Here is a 12,896-nt window from a genome sequence, read left to right on the forward strand (position 1 = left end):
TTTAAATATTTCCATAAGTAAATGAACTAATTTAAGGTTAATATGCATTTTTTTCAAAAATTTAATTCAGATAGACCTTTTGTAAAAGTTTAATTCATTGGAAAACTATTCAAAGCACAGCTAATATGCATATTCTCAATTCAAAAGAGAGCAAATGCTCAAATGTTTTATTACATAATAATAGAGTGGAAATTTAAAATATACTTGGTTAATAATGTATAGTCAGAGAAACAATCCTACGAAAAGCTATAATATCATGTAAGCAAATCGGTGAGATTATCACTAGGCAATATCACCTTCGTTTTCTCGTTTGATACTTGTACACATCTGGGAAAGAAACAAAATAACAACAAAAACACGAAACAGCGCCACCCATCAGCTGATAATCATGTGATATATATAGACCAATGAAGATCCATTTCCGGTTGAAAAAGGCAGAAAAGGCTGATTGTCGTAACCTTGATGCTTAGTCGTGAAATTACCGTTCGTGAATACCAATGATCATTGGTTGATGATTAATCGTTGATCATGGGTTGAACGATCCGATGTTTAGCAACCGGTTTGGTGAATACGGCCGTTAGAGTCACTATCCCCAAAATATTCGGTGTATTGTAACTCTCGTTTCAAAAATGATCTTTCAAATATTCTGTAAGCCCCAACAGCTTCCATATTTCCTGATGATCCCTTGTATAAAAAGAATTATGCTAAAATTTTGAACAAATCGATTGAAAAGAAGAACAACGCTTTTGAATTACGAGTGTAAAGAAGCTACAAACGATAATAGTATTGTCGTTCAGTTACTGAAACTTGAATAAAAAAAATTGCTGACAGATTTTAAAAAATAATTAAAAAAGGAAACGTTTATTTATATTTTTAAAAAAGATATTGGCATTTATATCGATTAAAAGTTACAAAATAGACGCGTAAATGTATTGTTTACATTTTTGCGTCCATTTAAATTCCCACTTCCGGTTGCAAAAAAACAACTTCCGGTTTATTAATTAGGCTGTAACTTTGCTTCTAATTAACGTAAGAGAAAAAATGAAACAGTTCTGGAATCGTAAATGTATGGGCTATAAAACGAGCACATAATAAAAATTTTCATGAAAACGCCTATTTTAAGGTAGACACATACCTTAAACAAACAGGATGTTTTAAATTTAATTTGAATGGCAACACAGAATTTCTTTTCATTCACTGTAACTGCAATGTAAACAAATAAACAGTTCAACGTGAGTTTACGAATTCATTACAACTAATTTGATGATAAAGGATGGGGAAAAAGAAAGATTCTAGAAGTAAATTTGCTGCAGCAATTGATCCGCGTTTCACTGGTATTTTTAAAGACCCAAGCAAAGAGAATGACATATCTCGAAATGGAAGGTATTAACAAAATATATTTCCTTTACTTACATGAAAACATTCTTTATATCGAATTGTTGTAATTCTCCTACTAATAGAAGCGTACTTTTTTTGAACGAAACGAATATGTTTGAAAATTTTTGTTAGGAATTATCCAAAGAAAATACGGAATTAGTAAATGATATTAAGTAAACCATAGAAGTAAGCTGTTCACTGGATAATTTTTGAAAGTACATTCCTATTTAGATCCACAGTTATATACATGACATTCTTGAATTTCATGTGGTTCTGGAAAAATTTGTTTTCAGCTAAGCTGTGTAACATATTATGCACGTATCCGATGTATAGTTATTGAAAATTTCATTACACTTCTTTTTGAATCTAGCCTGATATGAAACTACAAATATTAAGAGTTTAGAAGATTAATAATAAGAGAAATGTTTAGAAGATTCTTTTTTTTTATTTCTATATATTTTCATGAAAAATATAGTGTTTAATCATAAACACCTGGAAATAATCAATAGTCATTTTACTTTTGTTTTGAAGGCTTCATTCAGCAAGGTTGGGGTGGGTGTATTTTACAAGTATTTTCTTTTTTAATTTTATAAACAACTGAAAATTTTCATATTTTGGAGTTCTTATCTTTATGACTTAAAAGAAATGAAGCATAATTTTTGAAGTACTTAGAATTTCTAATGTTCATTTTAAATCAGTTTTAAAAGTTATCCTCATGAAAACTTCCATTAATGTTGAAAAAGAAACGATCCAAAGTATAAGGAGAATATTAATATTTTAATTTTATTTTTTAAGATAATTAAGTGCATTTCTATAAAACAATTTTGTTAGGTAATATACAATTTTTGTTTATTTACTTGACTCTTAACAGTCTTTGAGTTTAATATAGTTAAGACGTATTGTACAGGTCTCTTATAAAAATCATTCATATGTCACATAATGTTTCTTTTTTATCAATTTCCTAATAATTGCAGAGTTAAGAAGACATTTACCTGTACTATCTAAAGAAAGTGCTCTATTTCTTTTCATTCAAGAAACATAATTTCTGTGTACTCATTTATAGTTATTTCATTATTACTAGCTTTTTTTACCTTCATTTCAAAATGCCTTCTATGTTAAATTATACTCTTACATCTCTGATATCTGAAGGTAATGAAAACCTGGAAGTTATGGGTAAGTTGAGCTGGGTTGATAGTAAGACAGAAAGTTAATATTTCATTTATATTAACTTTGTCAGTTAGAGATTAGCAGAAAATGGAAACACTTTAAGAAAAGAATAATCTCAAATACATACGTTTTAAAAATAAAAGAAAACCTGCTCTTAGAATTTTGTTAAATTTTTAATTGATTTTTTTCTCTAATTATTAGTAATAGTTAGAGACTCTAATTATTAGTAATAGTCTCTAATTATTAGTATTAGTAATAGCTTATTAGTCATAGTTTTTAATTTATTCTTTGCTTTCTGATATTAGCCTCTTAACTATTGATGGTTTGTATATATATACCTTTAACAAATACTGTCATCTATAATTTGTTATTAGTCATAAAACTGCATTCATGATATGGAATGCAATAAGTTGACTTTGAGAAAAGAAATGCCCATATCTTAGAATACAGAATAGGTGTTTGTGTGAAAGTAGTAATTAGCATGGATCGGTAGGTTTAGGCAGTACAGACAAGGCAATTACTTAAACTTTCATTGGCAGCTAATAAGATTAAATTATTTGAATTCTTATAAGTACTGAAAATGAATCAAAATAAAAATTATTTTTTAATTAATCGTGGTTCTTAATTTACAGCTAAAAATTATTTTTAAATTTATTGATTATGGCTATTAATTTACTTTTAGATAATTTTTCAACTATAATTAATTTGTTTGCAATAAAATTTTTTTTATTAAAGTAAGCATTGTAATAATTTATTGTAATTATGGAATAGGTTGCATATATTTTTTAAAAACTCTATTTTCTTATAACTCTTTTTGTACTTCTGTTATTTAAAAATAGTTCTAGGCTTTGTATCTAACAAACTACATTCTCATTTATTCTTGCAGCACTTTTAATATGTGAGAATATTTAATTCCTTTTGGATATTTATTATACTATTTTACTTTTTAAAAAAATATTGGACATTTATTAACCTATTTTACTCTTAAAAATATAAAAATGTTTTTTTTTTTTTTTAAATATATATTTTACTTACCATTCCACTTTTTTTATCAAGAAAATATTGTTTTAATGATTCAAATACCAGACACTTTTGCAATGTGGGAGTACTCAAGACATGAAAGGTTGTAAGTAGTAGTTTGAATAGAATGAATTACAATGTATTTTCACTTGATTGAATATTTATTTAGTGATGAATTTTTATTCTTTTTTGTGATAAGTATTTTCTTTTTTTAAAAAAATAGTATTTCTCAAGAAAAGCAAGCCTCAGATAATGATAAAGGTTTTCGAGATTTTCTATCCAAAAAGCTTTTTGAATATTTAGAAAGGTTAGTAAAAATTTTTGGTTCTAATATGAAACTTATTTTTGTAAAATTAATTTTTGAGTAATATTCTGTTTATTTGACTACTATTAAAATAAGTACCAAATGCTTTTATAACTGTCATAAATCAAACAGAAGATATATTTTTTGATTTACAATGAAATTTTGTATTTATTTTTTTACAATGTACAGTATTATATTTTGCATATAAAAGTAAATAAAGTTACTTATTTTCATATAAAACATTTGTTCTATCAATTCAGTATTGACAAAGTTAAGTTAGTTGTAACTATTTCATAATTTTACATACTTTGTTAAATTGTATTGATAAATTTTGTTTGTTTAATTGAAAACAAAACTGGTTCCTTTATATCATTAAAAATATTTTGTTTGGAATTATGGAATATATTAATTTTTCATGAGATTTTAGCTATATATTGCAGTAGAAGAATTGAACTCTCATTTAGAATTCATCTCTATATAAATACAAAATTTAGAGATTTTGACTTGTTTATCAAGAAAGATTATACAGGGTTTTACAAAACAATTACAATCAGTTATATTTATTACTATAAACAATTACACCAATTCAAAAATTGTACTTCTTATAGGACTATAACTTTTTTCAGAATAAAAATTTGAACATCATACAGAAAAGAGCTTAACAAGCATGTGCTTGCATATGCAATAATTGCTATATATATTTTTTCTTTTTGATATGGCAACAACCATGTGGCAGTCAATTCCACTATTATTCTCTAGGCATCTTTTAATTTTCTCACCTTTGCCTGCAGAGGAGATGTTAAAGCATGATCTGTGATATCTCAATGATATGAAAATGTTAAATGTCATTTCAAAAGATTTTATGCCCATATGCATGTTTTACAAGTGACTGTTAATTATGCATCAATGACTGTGAATATGTTTCATCTGTCAGGTATGAAATAAATGATGCATAAATGGAGCTTTAATGACTTAAGAATATCACATTAAAAATAAGCTCCCTTCTACATTATGCTCAAAAAACTGTTTGTAATTTTATTTATTGTTATTCACAATTAAATCTAGACTGGTTTCAGGCTTCTCATGGTTCATTTTCTAATTCAAATGTACAAACTGCTAATTTAGATTGCTTAAATCTAAAATATATTAAATCACATTTAAAAAAATACTTTGTTTAAATTTGTAACTATTGTACAAATTAATTTAAATTTAGTCTGTGTGATGAATATGTATCCAAGTGATAATGTACCTAAATTTATAATATTATAGTATTTTTTTTCTCAAATTTATTACTGCATCTTTTGATTTGCATTACTTTTTGAAACAAGGAACATATGTCCTGTACCACTCTAATTTTGACTTGCATATTTGCCTATTCCTCAAAAGTAAAGAAAACATGCCAATAAAATGTATTCATTCATAATGGGAATATATCATAATGGAATATAATTCTATCATTATGGAATTATTTGATAAATAATTCCATTATGCTAAATAATAAAATAATCATTCTCTAAATTGGTGAATATGTGGTCATGACAAATAAATCTTTACTTTACTTGAAGATACTTTAAATAAAATGGTATTTTGTTTAATTAAATGAATCTTGCAAATAAAAGTTTCAGATCATTAATTAGCTTTCAAATTGCTTTTAAATGTATATTTTATTATTTTTCTTGCAAATATTTGACCTTAAATGCATGTAAGAAAATTAGATTTTTTTCATTTTAATATTAGCTGATTTTAATTCATCATAGACTCACTGCTGACCAATTTAACTAATGGTAGATGTTTAGTGTAGAGTGGTAGGAATATGTAACAATTAATGTTTTCTCTTTATTAGCAATATAAAAGAAGTTGAGGTACCTCAGGAGAAAGATGATTTTATTCAATTTGAAATTGGTAAGACAGATTAATCTGCTTAGTTGTTATTTTAATTTGCTTCTGTTAATTTTGATGTTTCCAAATCCTTTAAAAAAAGATTCCTTTTAAACAATTTGTTATTTTATTCTTTGTTAAGTTATTTACTTTTTCTTGACTCTTTAGTCTGTCTTTTAGGTTATAAAAATTGTAAACTGATATTTTTATATGTGTGTAAAAATGATTTTCTTCTTCTTATTATTGCTTGCCTTATTTGATGTAAATTAAGTTTTTTATCTTTTGCATTCAGCAAAACTAGTGATTTGAGTTTCCATGTTTTCTATTTTCATTTCATTTTATGTTTATGTTTTAAAATTATTGCTCAAATGCAATGTGATTTTATGTTCAAAATATATGTTATATTTATTTTTAAAAACTATTTTTTTAAATCAGGTTTCATAAGCTATTAGTTTTTGAAATCAAGTGTTATCACATGAATAAACTTTAGTGCTATGAAAATATTCTCATTTAATGTTTCTTTCAAGATCTTCAAAATTAGATATAAGAAAATTGAGAAAATATCTTATTTATTATTATCATTAATAATAATAAAAATCATTATTCTAGTCAGTCGTGTACTGATGTGTATATTTGGATTCCTTAAAATCTTTTAAAGTTGAAGTGAGGTTGCGAGTGAAAAAAAATGTAAGAATCTTTACTTTAAATATTAATTTTTTAATGAACAGTAATAAAAATGTAATATACTTTTGAACTAATGTTTACTTAAAAAAATAATAATAAAAAAATTTTTTTGGTATATCTTTTCAAAATTCCTACTGAAATTAATATTTATTTTTACTTTTTATTTTTATTTTGTATGTTATTTTTTAAAGATGTGAAATGTTACCTTTCAGATGATGTGAGGTTGTTACCGGGCTTTCCAGTTTTATCCGAAGATCAATTAATCACTTCTGTAGAGACAGCTCCACCAAAGAAGAAACGTAAAAAAGAAAAGTTAGTCAAGCTTTCAATTTTGATTCTATCTTTGATATTATGATAATTGTAAGTAGTTACTTATAGTATGAGTTAAAAATACATGTACGTGCATTATGTATTGTTGTTTTCCGAAGGTAAGGCATAGCAAGTAGAAGACCATGTGATAGTTCAACAGATTATGTGCATATTTACTGAGGAACAAGTCATTTTTATTCTTTTTTCAGAAATGCAATTACAGTTAAATAAAGTTAATTTGCATAGAACTAGATATAACATATATAAATTAAAGAACAATAATTTTGATAGTTTTATGCTAATAGATTTAATAATATATTAAAAAAACATATTTAAAACAGAAAAAAAAACTACTAATAGCATTATGAAAATTATAATCTTGGCAATAAACCTGTTCATTCATTTATTTTGTTTCCTTACAAACTGTTGTCCAACATTATAAGTACTATCCAGAACATAATACTTTAACTCTTTAATGGTCAATTTGTAAAGTGTTGATGAAAAAATAAGTAGTTTCAGACTCACTTCAGTTGTATTGGCTTTTGAATCAGATGATAAACAAAACTTTCTTTCATTCCTGAACAGTATATCTCCTCACTACTGGATAGTTCAGTTACAATTGTTTACAACATTTTGTATATTTCTTTTTTGCTGTTGTTGGAAGTATTCAATGGAATACATATAAGTGATTTATAAGCAAATAAACCAAAATAGATTAATCTTGTAATAATAAAATCTAGTATTTTGCTGTAAAACATTTTTTAAAGGGTAAAATACATCTTTCATCCCCCCCCCCCTCCAAAAAAAAGGTGCTGTTAACTTTTATTAACAAAAATTTTATTTTGCTTCGAATTTTGAGCATATTATCAGTAAGTAATGTTTGTTGTCTGTACAATTTAGTTGTATAAAAAAATGTACTTAAACGAATGCTTGGACAAGGTTATTTCACAAGCAAATATAAATAGTTTGCCTCTTATCTAATTAATGTTCTAAGACTGGTAAATTATCCTGAAATAAAATTATTTCCCCTTATTGTGAACAGAAAATTGAGGATTAAGTGTTAAACATTGTAACTGCCAAAAGTAAAAACATTGGGAAATCTCTAAAAACTATTCAGAATAGTGACTTCTTTACATGTGTTTTTGAACTATTTAGAGGACTGTTAGACTGTTTCTGCATTTATTGCATAATAAAATGTTGCTCATGATGATTTAAATCTTTTTCACTTTTTATCTTTAATTTAACTTTAATTGAATAATTGTTTAAAAACAATATAAATAGTAAGAAATATGTGTAATGATGCTAAGAAAACCATTTAGATAGGGCAAGAGGGTGGGAAAGAATAATAAATGAGAAGAGTATCAATTTGTGAGAACCAATGATTAGGAATGAGATTGTACCTTTCCAACTAGAATTTCTAGAAATGCTGTTCTTCTCTCATTGTGAGATGCAATGTCATGTGCACTAACTAATTTAAAGCAAATGTTCAAGCTTTTCTGCATTGCTTATCATGCAAATCATATTTTAAATCATGATACTTTGTCAACTGATAAATTCACATTTACAGTATGTGATTTTACAAATGTTTTAATAGATATTTTCATTTCATATTTTTTTTAAAAATAGGTGGAACAGTGAAAATGACATTTTTTTTAATTAAAAAAAACAGAATTGTTTAAAATTGTATTAAAGAATGAATTTAAAAAAAAAATTAAAAACAGATTATTTTATTACAAAATGAGAATTTTTAAAAAAATAGCCTGTTTAAATTATTTGAAGAAGATTTGGGAATATTTTTTTTATATCATTTTAATAATGTTGGGAAAACAGCCATTTGTAGACTTGATGAATAGTGAAATAGGAATGAATATGAATAGTGAACCTTCATTGAAATGATTAAAAATGTCATAGCAAGCTAAACTTTAAAATATTTTTATAGTTTTCTTAAAATCAGAAAAATAATTATAAGGCAGTTAAGCGGGAGATATATTTTCAGCCATAAGACGGGATAAAAATCACTTGTATGCAATAATATTTTCGAATGTTATCTATCACAAGAAATGTCCAATCTTTTCCCAAATGTTTAATTCATTAAAATATTGGTTAAAATAAAAAAAAAAAAATCTTCAAAAATATTCATTTTTACTCTTTAAAGTATGTTTATTCCAAAGTGCAACTATCTGTCCTATAGGGTGTCAAGGCACTCAAATTTACTTTTAATACCAATAGAGAATATCTTGAATTGTCACTATAACTTGCTCTGATGAATTGGCGGGTGAGATTTTAAAATTATGTGATATCAGTTTACGTATTTGTAAACATAATTTTGCAGATGAGTCGCCGAAAAACAGAAACTTTTGAAATTTTAACGATTTATTTCATCTTGGGAGTCATATTATGTACACAGAAAAAATGATAGAGGATGTGTGAGTCTATACCATGATACAAGTGCAAAGTGGCAGACATTTTTTTCCTTTAGCAATTGTACTATGAGATTCTGATAGGAATTTCTGTGGCCTGTGTCAATTTAGGCAAGGAAATCTTAGGTATCTTTTTTAAAAAGATGTGAAGGTGTTAAAGATTTTTATCCCTTCATTCCTGGTATGGGAATGATGGAATCAGAAGTTTTATTAAGTGTGTGTTTTAGAAATAAATTAAAAAGTGGGAATTGTATCAGGAAATAAGAGAACATTTTATAATGCAGTTAACATGGGTTAATGCTTTTTCCACTGCTTTTTTAAATATCTTAAGATAAAAATTCTGGAAACTAAGATTTAAATAAAATTAAGAATATTATTGCATATTTATCTAAAATAAAATATTTATTTTGATGGTTCAGGACATGAATAGTTTAATCAGATCTGGTTGCATTTGACTTCTTTATGCCACTAGAGTCACCAAAAAAAAACACAAGTTTTTAAATGCAGTAATTAGAAGTTGGGAGGTAAAAAAATGAGATGAATTCAACACATTCATATTTTATTACAATTCTGTTATTTCCCATGTCTTACTTTCCATTTCATATTTTTTACTCTCTCAGGAAATACGTTTATCTGTCTGAATTCGAAGATCATCTGCCAGTGCATCAGAGTATTGTTATACACAAGTTAAAAATATGAAGCAAATGAATATAATTTTGTAATAAATGCAACTTTGTAGTTTCAGTGGATAATCTCTGACTATGAGCTCATCCACTGCTTTTTTTTGTGCAGTAATTTTTTTTCGTTAATATTTATTTGAGTCTTATTTTCCTATTTAAATATCTGTGAATAATTTAAAAAAATCTTTTCTAGGAGAGATGAAAAGGATCTTTTCAAGCAAGTAGCTGTGACAGCAGATTTCATTAAACAACAAGCAAAGATATTTAATTCTTGATACGTACTGTGATATTTGCATTGTAAATTTATCTTATTTCATTTGTTGTATGTTTATATACATAAAAAATATTTATAAATTTATGTTGTCTGTGATGTGTCCATCTGTTTGCAGGTATAAACATATATATTCTTAATAAATTCTTATATTATTATATTCTTAATATTCGTAATTATCATATTCTTAATATTCATAAAATATGTTATCCTTTTTTGTTTGACACCCAAAGACAATATATTTACAAAAGTGTTATGGCTTCAATTTTGCTTCTCAAAACTATTTTAAATGAAATGTTTGTTTCTGGAAACTCCTTCATTGGGCTCATGCACCTTCTTAGTGATGTCGTCTGTGATTTCATCTAAAATTTAAATTGTAATGCAAAATTCAAAATGTTGAAAATTCAAATAATTCTATAATTTGTTTACTAACTAAAACTTGCTCATAAAAATAAGAAAGTAGAAGCAGAAGTATCAGAGTATTATGTGTGTTGCCAAAAGTGTTTTAGAATTTACTTAATATCTTAGAGAAATTTTAATTTATTAATAACAAAGATTGAATGTACTGCAATAAATAAGTAAAATTATAAACTGATAGAGCAAGAGTATAATTTACAAAGCGAAACAGTATTTTTTTATAACAATGAAAATTCAATGAAATTAACAATTGTTCAATATTCTATTCAAAAATATTTTTGTTGTTGTTTCTTATGGCACTTCCCAAGGGCAAGCCCGCTGTTCGAAGACGGCTGAATTAAGCCTGGATGGGGTGCGCCTCTTGTATTTATAGTAGCGCCATCAAGGACCAAGAGAACGACTTAGCTACACACACGTCACAGCCCTTTTTACGTGGCTGACTTCATTCACAGATCGTAATTTAAACCTGAATCAGAGAACGATCACCCCTGATCCAGTATCCCCAGTGGTACTACTCTCGACATGGAGGACTTTGTGACCACGACAGATTTAATGCGCGTCAGCCACCAAGCACGCGGGGAATCTTTGGCCGGCGGGGTTCGAACTCGCAATCTAAGGGACGCGAATCCGACGCTCTACCAACCAGGCTATCACGGCCTTAAAAGTATTTTTAAAATAATGAAATTAAACATTTGTGAGAAGATCTCTCAGTTTTCGATGATTGACATACTGCTTCATTGTCGAAATATGAAATGAAAATGAAACACTAGTACATTTATAAGGTAAATCTAACTCCAAATTTTCATTTAAAAAGAAAAACAAAACCTTCTCTTTTTTCCCCACTCCATTGCCTGCTCTAATCCCTTTCTATTAGACCAGGGGTTTCCAAACTTTTTCCGATTCTCAATGCCTTTACCGAATCTAGATTTCCGAAATGCGACGTGTTAAATTGTACCAAGAACTTTTTTAAAAATTACAACCAACTTCGATACAGGTTTGATAAAAATATATTGCACAAATTTAAGTAAATGTGTGCACAAATCTACAAGAGGGATAATCTCGCTGTACGGAACATGTACTGTTGGATGAATTTGCAGAACATATATGTATGGCTAGTTTATAACTATGTGTGTTTCTATTGAGATGCTACTTTTTACATTCACATATACGAAGAGAAAATAATAATCGTTAAATAAAATTCAAGCTACAGATTTTTCCAAACGTCTCCTTGTTTTAAACCTTCCGGATTTTGGAAAACACATTTTTGGAATGATGTCTGTCTTGCTGTGAATGCGATAACTCAAAAGCACTTTGAACTAGAAAGATGAAATCTGACATAATACCAAATCTGAAGATTTCTATCAAGTTTCGAATGGAATCAATCCATTCTGAAGAAGTCCGGCTGGCTGAGTACTATACAAAATACTAACTATATAGCTGAAACTTGGTATACAGATTTAGCATCTAATTTTTAGATTCGTGTCAAGTTTAGAAGAAAAGCGTCAAGGAGCAGACCGTCTTTTTCATGCATGTAAACTCAATAATTCAAGAATGCAGTGAATGAAAGTGGCTCTTGATCAATACATATTTTCTCTTATTTTGGAGATAAATAATATGGGCACAACTATCCTTATATCCTTTTTCGCATTAATTTTGACATTTTCTTTTTACTTTCTCCTATACGTAATATGCGAGAAAGAAGATACATGTATTTATATTTTTAAAAGCCTTATGGTGTCATTTGATTGTGTTTCTGGAATTCGGCAACGTCCGGATGTTTCGGAGTTCCGCGGTGCGACGAAGCGGTCACGAGCACTTCCACATCATAATTTGGAATAGTTACTTTAATTTGTAAATTTAAGAAAAAAATTAAATTTAATTGAACTAGTTTGGATGAGGGCAACAAAGTTCTAACGTCATGAAATTTGGTATAATTTTTAGATTTAAACTTTTAAGATATAATTATTAATTTAAAATAATATTTAGTTTATTTATGGGGTAAATCGAACTTTAATTGAATGACGTTGCACTTGCCTTTTTCTATGGGGACTGAATTAGTCATTTTGAATTATTTATTTTCGAAAAATTCCAGAAAATTTCATGCGTGTAGCTAGCTTGTCATAGCTATCTAAAGCCTAAACAGGAATAATTTTGAGATTTAATCCACCAGATTGATAACAGAGTTAGTGAATTCACAATCTTTTGACTGAAGGAAAGTGGATGCAGACATTATCTGTTGCAACCTTACAGGGCCGGCCATCTGGAGGGTGCTATGCACCGGGGTCCCGTGAATGAGGGGGACCACACCATGATTAAGAATTAAAATAGTGTTCTGAACAATAATAGCTTTTACACGTTCTGAAAATTTA

At 27.3% G+C, this 12,896-nt stretch overlaps 1 protein-coding gene across 1 annotated transcript; it reads left to right on the plus strand.

Annotated features, from left to right (window-relative positions):
• Positions 1-1,216: 1,216 nt before the first annotated feature.
• Positions 1,217-10,197, plus strand: LOC129977868 (uncharacterized). Its single transcript, XM_056090590.1, has 5 exons — positions 1,217-1,383; positions 3,788-3,871; positions 5,712-5,770; positions 6,643-6,742; positions 10,033-10,197. The coding sequence occupies exons 1-5, from the start codon at positions 1,274-1,276 to the stop codon at positions 10,112-10,114; spliced, it is 435 nt and encodes a 144-aa protein (XP_055946565.1). The 5' UTR covers positions 1,217-1,273; the 3' UTR covers positions 10,115-10,197.
• Positions 10,198-12,896: the final 2,699 nt, after the last annotated feature.

This window comes from Argiope bruennichi, chromosome 1 (genome assembly GCF_947563725.1).
Source record: "Argiope bruennichi chromosome 1, qqArgBrue1.1, whole genome shotgun sequence".
Lineage (NCBI taxonomy): Eukaryota > Metazoa > Arthropoda > Arachnida > Araneae > Araneidae > Argiope > Argiope bruennichi.